This window comes from Myxocyprinus asiaticus, chromosome 37 (assembly GCF_019703515.2).
Source record: "Myxocyprinus asiaticus isolate MX2 ecotype Aquarium Trade chromosome 37, UBuf_Myxa_2, whole genome shotgun sequence".
NCBI lineage: Eukaryota > Metazoa > Chordata > Actinopteri > Cypriniformes > Catostomidae > Myxocyprinus > Myxocyprinus asiaticus.
In genome coordinates, this window is record NC_059380.1 from 18,371,132 (window position 1) to 18,395,343 (window position 24,212).

General features: G+C 37.2%; 1 protein-coding gene across 1 annotated transcript in view; it reads left to right on the plus strand.

The window, feature by feature from the left end:
* The first annotated feature begins 8,424 nt into the window (after window positions 1–8,424).
* Window positions 8,425–24,212, plus strand: part of LOC127428257 (ephrin-A2-like) — a 144,335-nt gene continuing 128,547 nt past the window's right edge. Inside the window, exon 1 of the mRNA XM_051676476.1 lies at window positions 8,425–9,433. Within this exon, the coding sequence (XP_051532436.1) occupies window positions 9,294–9,433 (140 nt within the window). The 5' untranslated portion in view covers window positions 8,425–9,293. The remainder of the gene's footprint in view (window positions 9,434–24,212) is intronic.

Genomic DNA, 24,212 nt, shown 5'->3' on the forward strand with positions numbered 1-24,212 from the left:
CATCCTCGATGCGCCCTCCGGCTACTGGACGGCTACTTCTCAACAGTCCCCACTGCTGATCCTCTCGACCAATCACAGCGGACTGGAGTTTCCCAGTTGGAGAAAAAAACATGGCGGACGATGCGTTGCCAATCGCGGATTAAATATTGATTTTAATAATACTTTTTTACTGATTGTTAGCAACAGATCACTTGTGTATTTCTTGTGTATATAGTGTCACATTTTAGTCTGATGTGTAGAACTGGTTCAAAACTTTGTTTTGTTCAGTTTTCCAGCGATGCTGAATTACTCCTATTCAGTTTTTATTGAATAGATTTTCTTTGGGATGTTTAACATTCATAAAAGTAAGTAATCTAACACTCAAACTTAGTTATTGTTGTTTTAAAGAGGATTTTTGTGAGTCTCAAAAATATCAAGTCAGGAGAGAGAAAACTTCTCTGCACATAGCTGTAGCTCGTACAAATCATTATATTTATTAATAGCTAGGTTCGGTCTAACAATGATATTTATACCTGAAGAAGTGTGGCTGTGTGCATTTTATTTTATTTTTTTATTTATTTATTTTTGCAATCTACGGAGGTGTGTGAGACGTATGTTCTCCTCTCTATACATCTGACTGTGTTCTAAGCACCTGCCTGTAACCACCCATGTGCCGAATAATGTTTATTTGTTCTCTAAATATTTTAAACGATGGGGTGTTGTTGTTGTTATACAGTATGTGTGCTTTGTTTTTCAGAGGTTCTTGATGAAAATATCTAATGCTTTATTGTCAATGTGTTGCTTGGAAATATTTAATAAAAATAAATATGCAAGAGTTAGTTCAAAGTGTGTTTCTTTACCCTATCTATTATGACTTTTCAAATAATAATTTGAGAAACTGCATGCATATGATAAACGTAATATATGAATACACTGTTATCTAATTGAAGACTTAATGTCTGTCCAAAATCTCCCCCTTTTTCTCCCCAATTTGGAATGCCCAATTCCCAATGCGCTCTAAATCCTCGTGGTGGCGTAGTGACTCACCTCAATCCAGGTGGCGGAAGACGAATCTCAGTTGCCTCTGCGTCTGAGACAGTCAACCTGCGCATCTTATCACGTGGCTTGTTGAGCGTGTTACCGCGGAGACGTAGTGTGTGTGGAGGCTTCACGCTCTTCTCCGTGGCACAACTCACCACGCGCCCCACCGAGAGCGAGAACCATATTATAACGACCACGAGGAGGTTACCCCATGTGACTCTACCCTCCCTAGCAACCGGACCAGTTGGATTGCTTAGGAGACCTGGCTGGAGTCACTAAGCATGCCCTGGATTTGAACTCGCGACTCCAGGGGTGGTAGTCAGCGTCTTTACTCGCTGAGCTACCCAGGCCCCCCGAAATGCACATTTTATCACTCATGCACCCTCGTGGACTTGCTGACTAGCACCGCATCGGACTGCACTCGCTTGCATCATCAAAATCTGGACTCCTCGGAGGACCACACGGGCTTAGGGTGCCATTTTGGACAGGGCCTCAACGAATGGGTTTAGGGTGGGACTATCTGGTTGACCGACCAATGGAAGATGGGGGAGTGTTCAGAAAACTTCATTATCATAATTTCACCAATCATAGCATTTGAAACACCGTTAGGTGACAACAGAGGTGATCTTAGGGACTCTGGGGGCCCTAGGCAAAAAAAAGCGGCCCTTCTGAATGCACCCCCCCCACCCCACAAACACCCCACAAAGACCATATCGATATCAATAATACCACATTGTGATACACTGAATTCACATTCAATATGTGCTTGTCTGGGGTGTTGTAAAGACTTCAGTAATGCTCTTAGAGAGAGAAAATATAAATTTTTGTAACACACAGTATAGGTTCAAAAGTTGGCAATGCCATCTCACAACCACTTTTCATGAAAAATAAATGATCTAATCCATAGGAGAAGTTGCTTATCTAAACTCGACAGAAAAAATAGCTGTGATGTAATAACTCTCTTCTATATGTGCCTCTCTCTTTCTGTACATATGTAACACACGGGGATGGATTACCGACAGGGCCAATGGGGCCAGTGCCCAGGGGCCCTTGACTGCCCGGGGGGCCCTGGGCTTTAAGGTTGCGCTATCCAGTTTGGCGATCCCCCCGCTCGAAAGTTACTATGTAAAAAAAGGTGTGTGTGGGGGGGGGCCTGTGGATATAATTGGCTCCGGGGCCTTTGCAAGTCATAATCTGTCCCTGGTAACACACACCATGACAGTCGCATAATTTAGAGGAACTGAATGACAATCCAGTCTTTTCTAAAGAAGTGTGAAGTAAACATATGAGAATTGTCTCTAAATGTACACATATTTGGACTACAAATTCTAATGGACGTTGTTTACTGAACGCTGAAGACAAAAAGACGAAAGCTTACTCGCTTTAACGTACATGTGTGTCTTTATTACGTTTATGTAAGTAACTCTCGTTTTGATTTTGCATGTCAGATGTGTACTCCTTGCATAACTTACGGAATTACTCTTACTTCAAAATTTATATAATAATATAGTGGTGAAATATCAAATCTGGAGATTGCGCCTTTCTAATGATGTATAGTTTGTTGCGATTAAATAAGAATTGTATGTAGAATAACGTGAAGTAAATGTAAACAATACCGATCGCGAATTTGCAATCTTTTCATAAGAAGGGATTATTCAGTAAACATTATAGATTCTGTACCAGTCAGCACTGTCATGCTTCTACTTCTCCACCTGTTTCTTATTTCCTCTTCTGACTCTCAGATTGGTACATCAGACATCCTCTTCAAGACTCCTGCATCCCGCTCTTACTTGAATTAGACAGTAGCTAAAGGGATGGGGGCCCCTCTAGGGGGGTGTCACAGAATTTTGAACATTCAAAACATGCAGCCTGAGCTCATAAAAATGTTATGACTCTCACAACATTTTAAATTCTGTTCTCACTTGAATTTGTAGCTAAATGGATGGAGGGCCCTCTAAGGGTTTATGCTTAGTTAGTCTTCTAAGCATTGCCAATCATTGGTTTCGAGTGTCGTTGCAGTAAACTACTGTTATTGCCGTCCGCGGGGGGCCCCCAGCTTGGGCCCCCAAACAATTGCCTGGCTTGCCTGTCCCGTAGGTCCGCCTCTGGGTGACGCTGGCGGAGCAGAAATGACATATTTAATCTTTTAAATTACCAAACAAGCATATTCATTTAAAAGTTAAGAGCTCAAATGGCACTGCATAACAGGAATAGTCCGGTATGTATAATTGTCACCTTATAAGAACAGCATCAAGAATAGCCTAGATAAGAGTAACACCATCCCTTAAGTAAAAACTCCTGTGGTGTGTGATTGTGTGTGTGTTTATTTCTGCACTCCCTCTCTCAGCTGACAATGGGCTCCAAGAAAGCCTCTGCTGCTGTCCGGCAAGAGTACAGCTACGTCTGAAGCTTTATTGGAAAGGTATGCCTGTTCCCTCAAGTATACTTTTACACACATGGTGGTTGCTGGCGTGTGCTGCATATCTTTCAGGAAAGAAAAAACAGATGTGGCCGCTTGTCTCTCTTACCAACATCTCTCTTCAGGCCAATATACATTTCCAACTGGCTGCTTTTAAGAGAGTGACCTGTTACGCTGACAGATATATTTTTCATACATTGTCTGGACTTGTCAGGTGATATCCATGAGGGAGAGACATTTGTTTGTGAACAGATTATTAGCAGCAGTGGTAACATGTCCTCTCAGAGCTTCTATTGCGGCTGTCAGTGTATGAATATGACCGCTGACGGATCTTATGCAGCAATGACGGACGGACGCAGATAAGCATGTCAAAATCAAACCAAACAAAGGGCAAATCAAGCCAAACGGGTCAACGACAGTTGAGTCACGCTGCCCTCTGCTGGCAAACACTAATGTTCGGTCACGTTAGATGAGCATAACCCAATACATGTAAAATAGTGTGAATCACTTTTATTGTATATGTGTAAATAGGTTGTTGACATGCTAAACTCCATTGAGGAACTACAATACTAAATACTAAAAATGCATTTCTGGGCAAAAGGTTGATAACAATCAGTGTAAAACTTAAAGGTGCACTCATTTTTTTCCTATTTTTAAATATTGTAAAATTATGACCATTCACATGAGATGAAGACTCCAGTAATATCAGTAACCTTATAAAAGCTGTTTAATTCAACATGGAGAGGGTCCTCTTAATGGAGGCTGCCATTTTAGAATCACATGATCAGCCGAATACTACCCGTGTAATCTCAGTTTATTGCCCTTTTAGTGGTCACTTTCATTCATGGATTAATTTAATCATGACTGACTGTGAACATTGAATTTCTACAATGGCATCTTTGACTGAAAACTTTTGTGTTTGAAGCAGCTGCATCCACACCACAAGGTAAAATAAGTAAAAAAAAAAATAAATAAAATAAAATACTGAGTGCACATTTGAAGGGATAGTTTATGAAAAATTACTAACCCTCACCCATGCCATCCATGATGTGTATGATCTACATTCTTCTGCAGAAAACAAACAAAGATTTTAGAAGAATTTCTCAGATCTGAAGGTCCATACAGTGCAAGTGAATGGTGACCAAAACTTTGAATCTCAAAAAGAGCACATAAAGGCAGCATAAAAGTAATCCATTCAATTCCAGTGGTTTAATCCACATTTTCTGAAGTGATCCAATCAATTTTTGGGTAAGAACAGATCATAATGTAACTCCTTTTTAACTCTACATCATGCCACTGCAGTCTTTAGGCACATGAATCATGATTTTAAGCTTGATTACTTTTCCTAGTACTTGACACTTGCACAGAGCGCTAGATGGCGCTAGAAAGTGTAATCGAGCTTGAAATCATGACTGCCAAGGAGGCTGCTGATGTCAAGATTTATAGTGAAAAATTAGTTGTATTTTGGTCTGTTCCCACCCAAACCCAACTGGATAGCTTCAAATAACATGGATTAAACAACTGGAGTCTTATGGATTACTTTTATGCTGCCTTAATGTGATTTTTGGAGCCTCAAAGTTTTGGTCACCATTCACTTGCATTCTATGGACCTGCAGAGCTAATATTCTTCTAAAAATCTTAATTTGTGTTCTACAGAAAACATTCATACACATCTGGGATGGTATGAGAGTGAATAAATTATGAGAAAATAATTCATTTTTGGTCGAACTACACTTTTAAAAGAAATGGTGGCCAATTACAGCGCCTAAAATATAAAATTCCCTTATATATATTTGTAACTTTTTTTAGATGTTTGTGTAAATGAAGTGCTTTTTGGTCTCTGTTATGAGAAACCATGTCTCGTGCCCCAGTAAAACCCTGGCCATGTCCCCATAAACTGGTGGCCCTGGTGTTTTTTCTCTGACAAATAAAATGCCAATGCCTCCAGCTGAGCAGTAAAACTAGGCCAGATGATTTATTCCTCCATCAATAAAATAAGATGCAACGGCATGATGTGTGGTGTAGTTCAGTGATTAAAGATCTGGGTTGGTAACTGAACGGTTGCGGGTCCAAACCCTGATCAATGAACTATCACCACTGATGACATGGCGGTCAGTAATCTGCCAAGGCGGAACAATTATTGGCTGATTGGCGTAGCTGAAATATCAGTCTGTAACACATTAGTGACATGGGCATATGATGTTTTCACTATCAGGGCACAGCCAACATGTAAATCCATTTGAAGGAAGTTGTGTTTGTAACAAGCATACATTGCATCTACCAATATCTGAGAATAGATGCAGTTAAACACTTTTAATGTCCATATGTGTGATTTACCTTCTCTCAGTGGCGGTTCTAGCTTGTATGGCGCCCTGGGAAAACCCCCCCTTCAGCCCCCAACCGCGGCTGCCCATGTCACCCATGCCTAAATCTGCCACTGCCTTGTCTGTTGTGTCTTGTCCTATGCATCTCTATCCCGTTTGGGGTATAATCATTTCACAATCCCCTCTTCAAGTTATTAAGCACTCCACGCTCCAAACATGCAGTATATGCATAAAACTTCATGAATCTTTAATACATGAGCACCATTAATCTTTGCACCATCTTTAAAAGCAGAATTAAACTTTCATTTGCATTTTTATTTCCTATGTGCCTGTTGAGCCCCCAGCTTACTCTACTGCTAAAAAATTAATCAATGCTGAATCACGCATTGTGGGGTATCTGCCTCTTTCTCTGTAAATGCACCACAGTCTCTAGCAGAATTACACTAAATACAGAAACAAGCATCATTCCACTCCTCTCTCATATGATGATTTAGGGTGTGTTCACACTTGACAGGTTTGGCTCGATTAAAACGAATTCTGGTGCAATTGCTCTGTTAGTGCGGATCATTTGAACAAGTGTGAACGCTGCCACTTGAACCTTGGTGCGCACCAAACAAGCGGACCGAGACCACCTGAATAGTTCTTTGTTTGTTCTCAGCTGGTAAAAATACCACCATATATACATATATAAATATAACGAGTGCATTTCGCCCAGCAGCCAGCATTGTTTTCGATGTTCAGCAAGTTCTGACGCAAAATATACATCATAAAAGCTGTCCAATCAGGTTGTGACTTTTTCCTGATGCCTTTTGTTTTGTATCTTTAGGTTCGGTGTTAAAAATGCCAGTGTGAATGCTAAGCGAACCAAGACTAAATGTATCATTTTCTTTTTTGGTCTTGACCAAGAGAACCAAACTACAAGTGTGAACACACCCTTAACCTATAAGTCACTGAATGCTTATCAAGATTTCGCCATGTAGCGCATGATCCTGGATCGACGTCCTTGTTGGTCCTGAACCGATATTACGATCTGACTTTAGGGTTCGATTTGGGCAGGGCCATAATCACTATATTCATTGAGAGGGACACATTCCCCCAATATTCTGTTAAGTGGTGGACCAATATAAGTTTTTAATAGATTATTTAATTTAAATGATTTAAAATTAATTTGGTCGCCCTTAATCCTAAATATATGGCTACATTCTTGGGTTAGGTTAAAGATTACTCTGTAAACCCCAATGTTGTCATTACTGGAAAAATCAAGTTGTCTTACAGCTGAAGTATGTAATTTCTGTTCCACTAGCGCCACCATACAGAACCAACATAGAAAAAGTTACATACTTCAGCTTTAATTAAACATTACTTGAAATGTTACGTTTTGGGCTCAACTCAAATATCTATGTATCAGTCTTACAAATCTGTAGACTTAAGATTTTAAATGTTGATAACTCAAACGATTGAGTACAAAACTGAGGCTATGTGGAATACCCATAAACCCATGCGCTTGAATTATTTAATTATGTTTCCTTGATCAAAGGTAATTTATGGGGGTATTTAAATAGTTGTTATTAAGAGTTTATGAAGGTTTTAGCTATTTTGTAGTATTATTTATGATGTTTTGTTGCAAATAGTGGTTTCGTGTGATGACACCATTCTGACAGGGTGATCTGTGTCTCCTTTGATCAAGTTTGACCCTATTTCCATTCACCTGGTCCATGTGCAACTGAAGTACAGGTACATGTGCATCTCAGTGGAGAATTAAGTTTATTTAATGATTGACCTAGATTTGGTTCTAATCTTTTTTATTTGAGCTATGTTATTATATGATCTAATTTTAAGTCTATTCAACAAAGATAATCAAGTATAAACAACACTATTTAAATAGAAAATCTTAGTCAAGTTTACTTTTTATATCTAGTTACCTTAACTTAAATAGTAAAGTTTATTCTATATGAACGGCAAGTTAAGTAAACTTAATTACATACATTTTGGAGATGCCATTACTCAATTCAACTGAGGGAACGAGTTTACTCAATCAACTGAGAAAAGTCAGCTTATTAGGGTTTTCAGTGATAGGGTAGATAGGTTGGGGCTTTGACTACATGATTTCACTCTTTTAGGGGTATAATGGCTAGGGAAAGGATTGTGACCATGTTTGTTTGACAAGAATGTTGTTCCAGGACCAACACACAGTACTTATCAAAATCATGGTCACAACAAAGACAACATAGCAGAAGTGTTACATGTCTGGACACCCACAATACAACAACAAAGGTGAACAAAATGGTTGATTGTTGCCACACAACTTTTTAAGAAATCATATAGATACAAATGATAAATAAATGGGTAAATACTAAAATAACTGAGGTATTAAATAATTGAGGTAATAATTATGTCATTTGATTTTACTTATGTGAAATTAGTGCTTAGCTTAGAAGCAATAACACATATTTAAAGGTGTCACACACACACACACCCACAGAAAATACGCAATTATCATTCTTTATCTAATGTGAACTGTAATTATGTTTAATTTCATTTAATGACCATCTTAATGGGCAATATCTCCAAAGTTTTAGTGTATGGGTCCAGGCGTTCCCCTTTTCAAGCAGCTCCGCCCCGCTGTTAGCGGACAGACAGTAGAGGCTGAGACATGTGCTGAAAGACAGACACACAGAAAGAGAGAGAGAGAGCGCTTCGGAGGCATGACCGCTCGTGTGTGGATATGAAAGGGGAAAATGCCGTTTCACACTTGTGAGAGTGACGGTTTATGAGGAGCAGCAAGCTGATCAGGGTCTCGTTGACAGAAGCGATAAGGACCACAGCATCAACTTTGCGTGTGATGCGCGGCGTCTGCTCGCGCCGCTCCGGGACTCGGAATCTGTTGTGAGCGCTTCACAACCCCGCAACCAGGAACTTTCACACGGCAGTTAGACACGGATCAAAGTGTGGGCTACTTTTTAGTCTTATTGACTGGTGATAAGGAAGATCGAGACGTCTTTAAGTGGCTTCAGAGAGGAGGCACGCGCGCACAGTATCCCGCACACGCTCTTCCTCGCACATGTGTGGAGTACCAGACCGAACTACATGATTTTAGAGCATGGGCATATGGCTGAATGGATGGTAACTTTTTGGCCATTTTTTTTTTCTAAGTCTGAGATAAGTTTTTGAAAGCAACTGGAAGGAAGAATGGATCTGAAAAGCAAGCGGCATTACGTTTGGCGCACAAAAAGTGACATGCGGCGTGACTTTAAATGCATTTAAGGAAACCCTTCAGTTTAAATGATCAACATGGAAACATTGAGTTTTTATGGTCATCTTTCATTCTCAAGATATGGAGGTCGAGATGCTAGACGCATCAGCACCTGAAAAGTTCATTCAATGAGCTTTGACTTGACTATTAATTCTCTTTGCACAGTGAATAAGATTCAACCACACATGATCATCAAGTAGCTAAAGAACAGATATCTTACTCTCAAACAAATCTGAATATTAACTGAGCTTGTTTTCTCATTGTTTATATTGACATTATGGACAAGAACTGTATTGCATATCAGATGGAGTTGACTCTGTTGATGGTCGTCCTCCTCTTTTGTGTCACCGTGTGTGCGGATGACAGTAAGATCATTTCAGACCGGTATGCTGTATATTGGAACAGCACGAATTCCAGGTAAGGAACACCTCACTACAGTTATGAGTGTGTTATCTATGGCAATTTCTAATTCGTGGTTGGCAGGTTTTACCCAAGTTAGTTTTGCCAAACTACAGTCACGTCAGGGTTGTTTTGAACTTTTCCCTTTTTGTATACATTTTGATTACTTATTTATTTTTGAATATATATATATATATATATATATATATATATATATATGAAATACCTTTATTATGTATATATGTATTGTATATTTAAAATATATATTTTATTTTATTTTCTATTTTCTCTTTTGTAATGCACACAGAGTTATGTGAGGCCTACCTTCATGTGCGATTTCCCTTTTATTCTTTTTTATGAAACACAAAAACCTTTGTGTATAAGGCATCTTTCAGTCTGCCAGTTGGAACTGTAACGACTTGTGTGTTCCATTTGAAAGTACTTTTAGGTCTTCTCACAAAATTACCCTCTCTATGAGCACATCGTAACTTTATGGCCCTATTTATTGCATGCTTATGGTTTGACACTGTAGCTTGGTGTCTGTTATGAGTTACTGAGGGCCATACTGAGTGTTACATTGTGTGCTGTTGATCTGCTGGGATGATAATCAGAAAAATATGCAAATAAATGCTCAATCTGATATCCTGCCAGCTTTTAAAGATAATGCTATTTTGTTGCATTCTTTCTTCACTGATGGTCCTGAGGTGGGATCAGTACTGTAGAATTTTGATTTCATATCACCACATGGTTTAAATAGTCCAAGATGAAGCCCTCAAACTACCCCCCTCTCCCAATACCCCACCACCCTTCACCAGGCGGTTCTCGGAGGCTCCGGCAGTGTTCCTACTGCAGTTTCTGGCAGAAGACGGAGCTTTGTCTAACTCCACATTCAAACTTATACTGCTCATTTTAGTACAGAACACTGGCATGAAATAGATCACAGTTTAAGCCAATTTGAGTTATTGTCAAAAAACAAAAAATCCACAGGTGTTTATTCACATCAATAATTTTTTGAAGACTTTAGAAGTATTTTTTGAGCCTTAGGTTTTAGTTTGGGCTGGGGCTCGTTGTTTTCAGCCTTGTGTAAGGACCCACTTAATTGCTGACTTTGCTGTCAGTGAAATCTTATAAAATTGCATTTATGAAAAACAATAGAATAAAAGAACCAGGGATTATAATTTCTTTTGTTTTGTTTTTAATTAATCTTAAAGGAGAAAGAGGAGACTTTACTGCAGAGCTTTCGTACACCACCTCTATACTTTCAAAGAGTTCATTCTTTAAAATATTTTTGCATTACAAGTGAACAGCACTATGCAGAATAATGGGTGAGATTCAATAATCAGTTTGCTTGTCTGTGTGAGACTGTTTACTAGTTTTATTCTATAGATTAGAGTTCATTTAGACATCTAGTCAATAAATATATAAATAAACTACAAAGTCTTTTCTGTTTCTTATTCCATGTATCAGTATGGACGCATTATGTACTTTTACACCTGTAAGTTTTACAGTGTTTATGTCTGCTGTGTTATTTGAGGGCAGTGAAATGTTTGTTTAGCTAAACTGATAAACTTCCCTCTGTGTGTGAGAGAGCTCAGGGAAAAAGGCATCTCTATTATTAGGCTGCAGATAGTGCTTTACCCATACTATCGATTTTACTGTCAGCCTGTAGATCTGTGAGATATCAGATCTTCCAGGTTTGCTTGGTGGGCTGGAGTCTCAGAGACGGCTGAGCAGATGTGTGCATTATAGTTCTTTGTTTTCGTTAATAGTTTGAAACCCTGCAAAACTAAAATTAGAGTTTGCGGGCTTCATTGTGATCTGTGGTTTTCCAGCACTCCACCATGAAAGTAAGTGGTGCCGTCTTTTGTGGTTTGAATGAGGTCTCGACTTTTTGAGTTTGTTATGCAGCTCAGTTAGGAGTGTGAGAGTGGAATGACTTGTGTTAAATGACCCCAATCAGAGTATAAATAAATACTTGTGAATACATTTCTGGTCTGTTGTAGTTTAAGCTTGTAGGTGTCAATTTAACCCTCGTGACTTTACGGGTAGATATACGAGGAGGTTGGTGACTTAAAGTGAAAAGTGTGTCCTCACATAGGGTACATCACTTACAGCTGCACAGACAGAATGCTCATGCTGCACTATCAGACAGTTTTAACAGGCAGATGAATTTTAGAACAGATCTGTTCAGGTCTGAAAAAAAAGTGTAGATAATGATTTCATTTTTGAGTGGACTGTTAACAGCTAATAGTTATACTAAATAGTTACATCTTGATTTAAGAGGTTCTTATCTATGGTGACTTAAAGAGCTTTAGTTTTCATTTGTGAAGAGAAGAGAACCACATGGCATGTCCTCTTATGAATGTTTTGCCAGACTTCAAGCATTTTATTTTTTATAGTTTGGAACTTTTAGTTAAATGATTTATTCCACTGGATAGTTTTATTTTAATTCGAGGTTGCGAAGTAAATTTATCTCCATGGATGTTTTAAATGTAAAAAAAAATTTAAGGATATATATTGACAGGATTTGTTGTTTTCCCACTGCCAGTAAAAATATGCAGTGGATTGATTTCCAAGAGAAATCTGTTTAACATCTTATGTCTTCTAAATCAGATGTTTCATTTTGATTCAGTATTTCAAGGCACATTGGCCTATTGTTACAAATCACTGGAGCTTACTAATAAATTGTTTTTTTAATATAAATAATTTAAAAATGTTTTTTTTTTAACTTTTTGTGTGTGTGCTCGTCAAGGTTACCAGGGATGCCTTGTGTCAGAAGGTGTAGGGAATATGAGGGCACGACATAGATATGACTGTCTGGATCCACATGCTTTCTTTTCTCTTAGGAACATTAACCTCAGTAGTGATTGGAATGGTGAAAATTAATAACTTTAAGCTTGACCTGGCATGGTCGTATCAAACTTTAGCTCCTGTAGGTGGCATCACGCCATGTTATGCCCCAGTTTACAGTTTTGTCCGCCATTTTGTGAACCCTCACGCTTGCCTCTGGAATGTGGTGCAAGCTGAAGACAAAAAATGGAGCATGGGGCTAAATAAGTCATGCTATTGAAACAAATCAGGATTTTTTTTCCCATTTTTATTTCACTTCATTCATAACTTAATTTTTTAGGTTTATCACCCCGGGCATCATTTTTGTATCGATCATAGTATATTAGTGCCAGTTAAAATTTTGGTATCTTTGCTATAATAATTGTCGAAGTGGTTAATGATTTAGTGTCCTCCTTCATACTGGTTTGAGAAAACCCAAAATTCTATGTGACTAAATATACTTTTTAACTTATTATTTTTATTTTACTTAAAAAAAAAGAAAAGCGTAAACTGATTGTTAGCTGCCGTTAACCCCACTGTGTTAGGGCATGTTAAGAAAACCATCTGCTTTTCAGATATACATTGGGAGAAAACTTGTCATGACACACAAAATCATGTATCAAATGTTTCATAGTATGTTGTTCAGAGAAAAAAAAAAAACATACACGAGTTGTGTATTTGAACTTTTTATACTTTTTTGTCTTTATATGGCATCATATCTTGGAAAATTAAAAAAAAATGTACCCAGTTCCCAGTTTGTTGTGCCAAAAAAAAACAAAAAACAAAAATGCAGCACTTTTCTCAGGGATTTGAGTCTGTTTGCGTGCTTCTAATTCATTTGTGGCAACTGGAGGGTAGCAATTCACAGTCTACTTTCATCCATGCAGTGTCTTAAAATACCTCTGTAAAATTCACAATGCATAAATGAGTGTTTCTTCTGCTAGGACTGTGACCTGCTGTCCTGAGGGTTTGTATGAATCACTCAGTGAGATATCTCTTCTAAAACCCTTTCCAACCACCCATTTGACGTACATCCCGTGACTTATTGCAACTATAGCATGAGATTGCAGTTTCTTGCAGTGGTTTAATCGAATGAACTAATCTATTAAAGTGGTATAAATATAATCATTGTTTTTTCCCCAATGACTCTCGTCCATTAATACGCAGTTACGACCGCAAAAGGAAAGCACTTAAACTGGCAGAGTTCAGGGCACAGTAAATTCGTTAGATTGGAAATCAGATTACAGTGGGAATGGTGATCGGCTGTGTCCACTTGCTAAAAAAACAGTGCATCTTTTAAGATGGGTGCATGGAGTCATGCAGCCTAGCTAATGCTTAATTTCTATGAGATTAGGGGCTACTTCTGTGGGCATACTGTAGAGAAAAAATTCAGTTACTGAGGTCTGTAGGTCATCGGTTGTTGTAGCCATAATGCTTCCATTATGTTTAATGCTGTTTACAGCTGGACTTGGATTCATCTGCTACTGATTATCAATGACGCGACAATGACAGAATGTTTCATAAGATTGTAACTTTTTTCCTTAAATACGTGGACACAAAAGGGAATAGAGCTTGCGCCAGCAGTGAATAATGCAAATGGAATAACACTATATTGCATCAAAAGGCTCTAACATATAATTAAAGATTAAGGTTGCCGCATGATTTTAAGAAAAAGCAACCAACATTTTGTAATCAGTAATCAAGGTTTCAAGCTTCATTAAATAAAATGACCCATGGGCTTGATTGCAGATTCTGTTTCATAAAATGGTTGGAATAAAATGTCCTGCTGTGTTTTTAGCTTTGCAGTGGCTGAATGGTGGGGAAACGATTGTGCTTCTCTAAATGTGTATTGCTGGAGTAACATAACCTCTCCGCCATTATCTGCACTGTCCTGCTCCCCACCCTGCCACAAAATGACGGCTCATTCATGAACATTTACACAGATGTGGTATGGTAACCAAACAACTCGAAACATTTAAGTACAAAAGTAATTTAAAAAAGAGTGAATTCAACAATCAAGGTTGGTGTTTGTAAATGCATGAATTTGTTTTTGTTTTAGCTAAAGTTAAATATTTTAAGCTTCCTAGAGTGGGGAAAGTGTTAGTTTACCTGGTTACGTTATTTATGTGAACTCATACAAAAAACACTGGTGTAGTATGCTAGAAATTTTCTGTGGTTACGTGTTGGATTTTTGTCTTTTGTATTTGTTGATTTATGTATTAATTGATTTGTTACGATTTGTTTCATTTTTTATTTTTATTTTTTATAGTCCACTTTTATGCTCAAAAAAAAAAAAGTTTTAAATAGCTTAAGTGTCTTAGTCTGTCTCTCAGTGCACAACGTCACACCAACAGTGTTGTAACACAGACTCTCTTTTATTGAAACCAGCACCAACGCTTTCAATGATGACGCCATGACAGTTAGTTTTTCACGCTTGTTCTGTGCAGCAGACATAAAGCAGAATTAATTCCCAGGACCTTACAGGGCACCTTATCACCCCTGCGTTCTCACCTCTTTGTGCTGTGGTTTATTTTAGTCTGTTTTTGTACCCAGCAACAGCCCCAAACACAACGTCATGCTGCCTTATGTATTACACATACATTTTAATGCCTGACCCACATTCACGTAGTGCATTGGCAGTCACGTGCATTCAGGGAGCTCAGAACTTGGTTGGAGGTATAGGTGCTCATTCAGGGATGGATCTTTCCCAAATGGAAGAAAACACAAGGATTTCAAAGCAGCCCGACTGCTCCATTGCTTTAAATATAAATCCAAGTCTTAGGACTAAGTATTTGTTTAAATATCTTCTCTCTCTTATTTTATTTTTTTTATTTTTTGCATTTATCCAGGTGCCATTGAGTTCTTGGCCAAGTTAGCTCGGGACACAACTATCTCTCTCTCAGGGCTGAGGCCTCTCTCATTTAGTCTACAGTATTTATGAGACACGATTTGCCAGAAAGCCTTTCCTCAGATGGGAATGTGCATTTTTAAGAGAAGCGGTCTGCTGTCTTTAACACTCCTAACCAATTTTTCTCTTCCTTGTACTGTTTATTTAATTGATTCTTTTAATACATACAGTGTGTGTGTGTGTATATATATATATATATTAGGGCTGGGCAGAATATCGACTTTTTAAGGTATATCGATATATTTTCAAATGAGATGTATGATGAGACAATACCATTTATATCGATACAGTTTAATGTTGCGTTACATCAACTATTTCTTCCGTAAAGCCGTGCCGTGTTTGCATCTCTCTCACACTCTCCGCGCAACCCCGCCCCCACTTCTCTCAAGTTCTCCTGCAAAATAAGACCTGGTTAGTTAAAAGAAAAACAATGGTTCAATTATTTGGAGATGGTTTGGATTTAAAAGATCAGATGAGCAGCAAAACAGCTGCGCGCGTGCACAATAACAAGAAAACGACAAAACCACTCACTGTTCTTGGCTGGATAACTTGTATAACTCTAGTATAAAAGTATTAAAATATTTTTCATACAGGGAAGACCAGTAGTAGTTTTATGTCAAATTCATTCTGAATGTTTAATTGAATAATTGATACTGTTATTTTTTTTAAAAGCTGTTAAAAAGTTTTCTAAAACAATTTATTATTCCAATTTTTTTTTTCTTTTGCTATTTTATTTCTGACTGTTTACTACTCTTGAATAATAACTTGAGAACTTAATTACTTTATAATTAACAAATTAGTTAGTGTTAGGCTATTATTTGCTGTGTTATCAAAAATCATCACATTTCACTAAAGACTACTGAAATTTTGGTATTGTGATAAATGTATATATTGTGTATGGCAGATTTTGCTGCAATAACATGATGGAAAACTAGATCTCATAGAAGTGTGAGCACCCCTGCTGTAAAAGATGGTGATGGATTTTTTCCTTTATTTGACTACCGTGCGCACATGTAACATAAAATAACCTCCCTGCAGTATGTATTAAACTTCGTGCTGCTGCAACCCCGGCCGCAAAGCCTTCACAGCCCGAAAAGTCTTCTGTCCCGAAACAAAGCGCGATGCAAGCTTCATTTACCACCTCACATGTGGCTTTGACTTACAGCTGAACTTTTAGCTGAATACCGAGATATATATTGTGTATCGCCATTCAGCCTAAAAATACGGAGATATGATTTTTGGTCCATATCACCCAGCCCTAATATATACTGTAGATATTTCTTTTTTTATTAGTTTTAAAAACATTTTTTTTCTGTACTAGTAACAACATCAATTGCATGCGTAAACAGTGGCAACAGTCGTGTTTTTTCTATTTTGTATTTTTTTTTAATGTCACATTTTAAAGGCAGTAGGCAAACGCATTGTTTACATTTCGCATTAAACAAAAGGGGCTCCTTTAATTCAACTGAAAGAGTTTAGTTTTGTTGACCCACATTCATTTGGCTCATTATGTCCAGCTACAATCTCCTCATTTCTCTCCTCGAGTGAGTTTTATTTAGAAATACACTCAGCTCCCTGCTAAAAAAAAAAAAAACGGAGGGTAATTTTATGTCTGGTTCCTAATTTGTGAAATGGTTTGTATGAAGCCCATTTGTACATGGGGATTTCTATAATGCTTAAAGCACCTGACTTTAATTTGCAGTTATAGCACTGATAATTAAAGTCATGCGCTTTAAGCACTATATGCTAGCAGAGAGGGAGTTATTGGAAAATAAGTAACAGTACAGTACGTTTTCTCAAAAATGGACGAATTTGACTTTATACACAATTCATTTTACATTTTAATTATTACAGCTTATTGGCCCTGAAAAACTAGCAAATTATAGCAAGTACACTATTTGTAAAGTAGAATTATGATCTGAATTTTTAGTGTCTCTATACACACTCTTAAAAGGATGAGAGCACTATAGATTTAAAATGCTGCTGTTTTACATTGAGTTTCTAAAGGAGTTCAAAATAGATCTTAAATCAACATGCTTCTGAGATCATATTTCTTAATCGCTGCACTTATGAGAAGGATGTGCTTATTTGAAGTTAAAAAATATATATTTTTGGGTGCAGAATTTTCAGATGTTAGTCCTGTTGTAGCAGTACTGTTTAGGGCAAATACTGTATCTGTACGATTATTTGTCTTTCAATTTTCAAGCTAATTAAGTGGATAAAAAAATAGGACGAAAGGTATAGTTTCCTTTTTTTAAAATATTTTTGATATGAATATAATGTCTTATTTTACAGCAACTCATAAGTTATATTACTGCAGCAATTAATAACAAAAATGACACTAAAATAGCTCACCGCTAAAAGCTTTCTTTTGGAAACATAAAAAATGTATTCATTTGCAGTACTAAAAAATGTAACATTAATGTGTTCAGTCAATTTAAAAGGCATTTGCAAGATAGAAAAAGAATATCTAAACTTAATACTACACAGATTTTCAGTAAGCCTGTGTGTGTGTGTGATTAATTATTGAAATAAAACTGATCTCTGCCAAATCGGCCTGGCAAAATTCAGTTATTAATTAATTTTTTTACTTGTTATTTTAATTTGTATTATCATTATTTTTTCATATGATATAATATGCACTTAAATTAAATCATTCGGCACAGTTTGCTATAAAAGTGTCCACCTAGAAAGTGATTTATAAATATATATTTTTTGGTTGACAGTTTATTTTCTTCTTAATGAAAAAAAAAAAAAACTGTTTATTTGACTCGCTGAAGTGATAAACATAGATGTAATATGTAATTAGCATATGGATTCCCGTAAAATTCACTGCCTTATAAAAACTGTGTAATATTTGCACAATTAAATCACCAACTATCAAGTTTAGGAGAATGTGATTCCTGATCCTGGAGCCACCCAGGGGACTTTTATATGATCTGAAAAACTTTTATTTAGTCTATTTGGCATCTGACGCCATTTCCCTGTGCCTGAATTAGCAAACAAGTGCTGATGTATTCAGTTGATTCACCTGTTTTCACTTTGCAGATGTCTCTTTTTACTAATGTGGGTGTAAAGCCAGTGAACACATGGTTCTGTCTTCAAGCAAGAGGGAGGAGCTGCTCGCACATCACAGCAGACCTTGACCTTCAACTAACTCGAGATTTTTCTAAAAGAAAAGAATGGGAAAGCATGTGAAAAGTGTATACTTTGCCCCCCCTGGTCACATGGGAGATTTTTCACTTGAACTGCAGATACGTCAAACCTGTCATTCTTGCTGAACCAGAGAAAAGCCCTGTTATCCAGCAAGGTGTTGGCAGAGTGGGGACTTAGGGTTGGGACCAATGAGGGAAAATTACCAACCCTTACCCTAAATACCTGCTGTAGGCCCACTGCCAGGGTTAGTAGGACAGTTTTAAAATGCAGCATAGCTGTATCACGCTGGCAAACTCCATGCTCTGCAAACCATGCGGTTTAATGAACTCAGCCTGCATCTGTTGGCTTAAAACATAAGCACTGAATCTGTGCTTGGCACAGACAATTACTAAGTCAACTCCGGCTGAATTAAGCACTAACTGTGAAAGATTTCCTATTCTGCCCTACTTTACAGTTACATTATTGCTGTAAACAAGCATAAACATGTTAAAATGTGTTGACTTTTACAAGCTGGAATTTATTTAACGAAAGAACAATTTTGTTTGTTCTTTTTTTAAGTCAGCTATCTTTTTTGATTAGTGCAGTGGTCTGACATCTATTATCTAATGTCATCAGCAATGTAAACGGTTGGTGTGTAAATACATTGAATTCCAGGAAATAAAAGTCACTTATAAAAACAATTACACTCCTGGATTATACTGTGCATAGGTCAGAATCTAACACTTTGATAATATGTATTAGACTTAGATTAATGTTGTATATTGTTTAACGTTGTATGATGTGCAGTAATTGTTTGTGTACATATAGTATGTACATTTAGATGTATGCAGACTTTTATGATTTGTAAGGAAGCAAGAAAGCCATGTAAGCAAAGCATAGTCCTCTGTGTTAGGGTAATTATGATTAATTAATTTTATTAAAAGAGAAAGTTAGAATTAAGAATTTCTCACTTTGATCAGATAACAAATAATGCTAGTTGTAGTTGCACATTCATGCAACACCACCAGAAAACGGTGGTATTTTTGTAACGGTCATGCATTTGTGGGGTGGCGGTTTACTGCATTAAAAGAATGCAGCTCAGAGTGCAAGAACTCTCAGCAGTTTGAATATTATTACACACTTTCAAAATGTTGTTGTGTGCTTTTGGAACAGCCCAGTAGCCTAAGAGGAGGGACGGCAGTCCATGCATAATAGAATAATTTCAGAAGCTGCGTTTTAGTGACAAACTGCTGTTTTCACGGTAAGGAATGGGAGTGGACCAGCAGGTCGGTTTCTGTACCCCTTTTGGCCCCCAACACAAAGCCAATCACGGCTTTGACTGAAAAAAAGTGACATTTTAGAACTGCACTGACAACAGTGCTCAGATCTGTTAGAGTGGTGTGCAGAAAGAATGTATGAATCATGACAAAACTGTAGAATAATGTTAGTGTTGCTGTGCAAGCTTATTTGCCAACGAGAAGTTGTGTGTAGTTTTTGTTGATTGCATTGCTTTACCAAATGTCAAAAAGTTACGAAGTTCCCGTGAGTAATTTTTGAGTTGCACAGTTTGAAAAGAGGTAAATAAATAAATAAATAATATTTGGATTTGCAGCATCTACAGATCCAAATTTAGCAAACGGAAAGTGTGATGTGTGCATAAAAAGATACATCTAACCACAGAACATTCTTTTTTTTATGATGCCTTTAACATTCACCACATACTGTACATATCTGTAGATGTCATGCATAAAACAGTGTAAAAAACAAACAAACAAAAAAACTTTTCTTTCCCAGAAGGAGAACTTCCCAGATAAACTTACACAGAAACATCTATATATTTGTTACAGTAAGGATCAGTATTCACTGTGGCTGTCTAATTGAAAGGTAAAGAAAGACAGGAAAACGGAGAGAGCGGTGCGGGCTGTTCATGGTGCATGATGGGTATGATGATTGAGCTGTGTGCGGGCAGCACTGCACATGCCCAAATCAGCCTCAGAAATGCCTCAAAATGCCTCAGCTGCCTCCAAATGTAGGTTACAGTGACAGGCAAATCAAATTTGAATTCTAGCAAGTTTGTTATAGAGAAGCAGTGGCACCTCCTTCTAATGCATTTCAATACAGAAAGGAACACTTTGAAAAGATAACTGTTTTTCCTGGAAATAATAATAAAAAAAAATATATATTGCTTTGTGGTTTGGAACACAAAGTAGAAGATGAATGCTATACAGTAATATCATTGATACACCACTGCTGAAAATGGATTCAGCTTCTATACTGTAGGTCAGTGTGCTCAGTCCAGATTTGTGCTGAAAAGTACCATCACAGAAAAGAAGGACAAAAACACAGTTAAAAGCCTCCAAAACCTAAGTACTGTACTTATCATGCACATTTCCACGCCATATATGATATTTCACTGTGAGATGGCTAATCCTGGCACAGATGTGATCATGGATTGATGTCTCACCCTGAGCGCGGTGAACGAGCCGGCTGCTGATCAGGACACTGGAAGATTACCTGGTCTGTGTTGTGAGTTTAAACAGGATTAGCCATTTCAACTCAGGTGCTACACTAACAGGATTATAGACTCCCCTTACTGCTCCATCTTAACATTAAGTCCAATTATAGGCCAGAAACAAAGGTATGTTTGTCACAGAACACCCCACACAGTATTGTGTACATGTCGACAACCATTTCTCATTTGTAGTCAATATCGCATATCATTTGTGTAGTTCACAGCCCATTTCACTTTTGTGATGTGACAAATTTACAAGTTTTATAAATTGGGGAACATTGTTTGATCATGAAAAATGTTGGAGGGAAGGAGTTTAAGAGGGCTTGATGATTTCAGCTAAAAATAAAAAAGATTAGGCTACATTTTGACGAAAGTTTACGACGACCAATTCTTTTTTTTTTCCTTTTTTTTGTTGCTTTGGAATAACGTGTACTGATGAATTGATCACAATAAGAACTGAAATTTCTCTGAAAGTTAAAGAGGTGAGTTTTCATTTCATTTTGACTTTAAATCAGAAGTTGAGCTTGGAAAAATCTTTAGTTGTAAAAATGTCCATCATGGTCTAATTTTATCCGTAATACCCTACTTGTTTATATTTTATAAGTATTACATTCAGGGGTGTAGCATCCATTATAATAAATGATATACTGTAAATGGAATACTGATATACATGATATGTACATGATAGTGGATAGGCTTAAATTATATATATATTTTGACTCCCCAAGCGCAGGTTTGGTGAAACCAAGGAGTTCTTGGGTGAAGGTTGTATGCACTGCTTTTTTCACGCTTAAAATTTGTTATTATATGTTTTTGTGCATTATTATAATAAAGTAACACACTAATCATTTCGAGACCCTCTCCTCGAAATCCGAACACAACTGGTCAAAAGAGACGCATATTACTAGGTGTTAGTGGTGACGGCGCCTGGTAAAACATTACCAGGCAATAAACGGGGTGCACACACACACACAGTGGGAGACAGTGAAGTCAAAATTGATGCACTTAGTTCAAATGTTTTTTTTTTTGTTTTGTTTTTTTTATCTGTCAAAATGTAGGTTAGCATTTGAAATTATCTGTCAATATTTTAAAAAATCGGTAAATGACGGAGAATTTCGGTTAACGCAACCCTTGCTTTAAATACCTGGTCAACAGCATATTTAAAGCTGAAGTTTGTAACTTTTTTGATGTCGGTATACTTTCTTTTATACCAGCTTAATATGTAGAGACAACTATAAGGAAGAGATTTGTAGTGTAATAATAATAATAATAATAATAATAAACTGTTAACACTTTTGTCTCTGTGGCGATATAATAAAAATGTTGCTCTGTTTGTTTGAGTGGTCCGTTCAGCCCAACATGGAAACATTGACTCACCAATGGCATGAGTTTGAGGTGGCACTATCTGTTCGATCTACGACAAACGGGGGAGGATTCTGCAAATCTGTTTGAAAATAGTGTTTATTTTTTGCCATTCTATTTGGTGACGCAAATGGTGCAGAAATTACACACTTTTGCATTTATTGAATATGGCTGTGGTCTTTGCAAGGTTTTGGATACAGAGCATATTAACCGAGTGTTTGCATTTGACTGGTGGCCAGCAGTGCTGCAAATGTATATTTAGATGTGTCTTTGTGAATGAGACAGATTTTCTGAGACATCAGCATTGCTCTCAGTTCACACGATGTTCTGATTATGATTATCACATGCATCATGTTCTGTGTGACAAGGGTTGATGACGACTCACAGGACTGTGGTCTGCTCAAGACCAAACAGAGAGAAATCCCAAGAGAGATGTGTTTTTAATCCCAGGATTTTGCCTTGAAAAGCCAAACTGCTTCAGAGGGCTTTGAATTTTCTTCAAAATTCCTCACTCCTCAGGCCTTTGTTGTGGGGGAGGAACGAGAATACCGGAATATGTCTACTGATAAAGATACTGTTGAAAATTATTAACTGTATAATATTATATATATATATATATATATATATATATATATATATATATATATATATATATATATATATATATATGTGTTTTTTTTTTTTTTAAATCAAGTTGTAAATGAAAGCACATGAATGAAATATGTAGCACAATCAGTAACTGCTATATACTGTAAATGCACCACATTATTTGAAAAGTAATTTAGTGATTCTCTATGGTAATTCAAATATAAATCAGTTATTTGTTCTGATCATGATCACAAAATTTAAAGTAGATTTATTATAATTGAATTATGGATGCACTATGTTGGTCTTGCATTACACTTTTATTACTCTACTATAGTTAGATATTGTTTTATAGTATCTCAGTAAAGTCAGAGTGTAGTTGAGATCTTGAGTCAAAGTTTTCTTGACAGACATGTCACATAAAGAACAGATCAAATTGGCTTTATGTTCTTTAAAAGTTCACCATCCCACTGTCCATCTGGGGAGTTTCATCAAAGCACTGCTTAACAAGTATCAATATGATTTTTTTCTAGCACCATGTGGGAACTCACATTTCTTGTATTAAAACATCCCTGATTCAAATCTCACATCTCTAAATCATGTCTCTGACAGGTAAAAGGGCATTTAACAAGGCAAGCTGGAAACCATCAAAGCTGCCATTTTGATGTTAGGCCTTTCCCTATTCACTTTGTCTATTTTCCAACCATTTAGCCAGCCTTTTCGAATATCAAGCCACCTGAGTGCTCAAAATTTCTCTTTTCATATTTTGGGCCTCATTAATGAAAGCATAATAGTCTGTGTTGAGCTGTGATGCAGAGAAATAGTTAGATTTGTTGGTTTCTTCAGATCCTCATTAAATATTCAGTTGAAATAGATGAAACTTCCAAACGTAACCCTCCCTCATCTGTAGTTTGACCCAGATAGTTAATTATGATGGAGAATTCTCTCTAACACAGAGGGCAGTCACAAGGTCAAACGCACCATCCATTTCGATACGTTTTCTTCCAGATGTTTGGAGTTCAGTGACAATGGCAACAATCACAGGAGATTCAGTTTCATTAACCTCTTATTCCATCACCATTAACCCTCCGGTTGAAAAAACTCCCTTAACCAAACACATCGGCAAGGCACATACTATAATCTGTCTCTATTGCTGTCACATCCTAATGTCTTATTTTTGGGTCACACAGATGTGGTGTTTCATCATTTGTGTGGAAGAATATCTTCAGCACTGTTGTGTCTATTCAGCGTGCATTGACAGCGTGCATCCCACCTTGTCTGCTTTCTGCTTTCTTACAACATTATTAGCTCATCTTGTTGTCGTCTGTCTGTTCCACATCTCTGGTTGTTGGTCTTCAGCATCTCTGTGTGTCATGACCGGCAGAATTAGCTGGTTTTTCTCCATCTGAGAGCTGCCCACTTGGACACACAGAGAGTGTGACATTTGCAGGGCTCGAATTTTATCA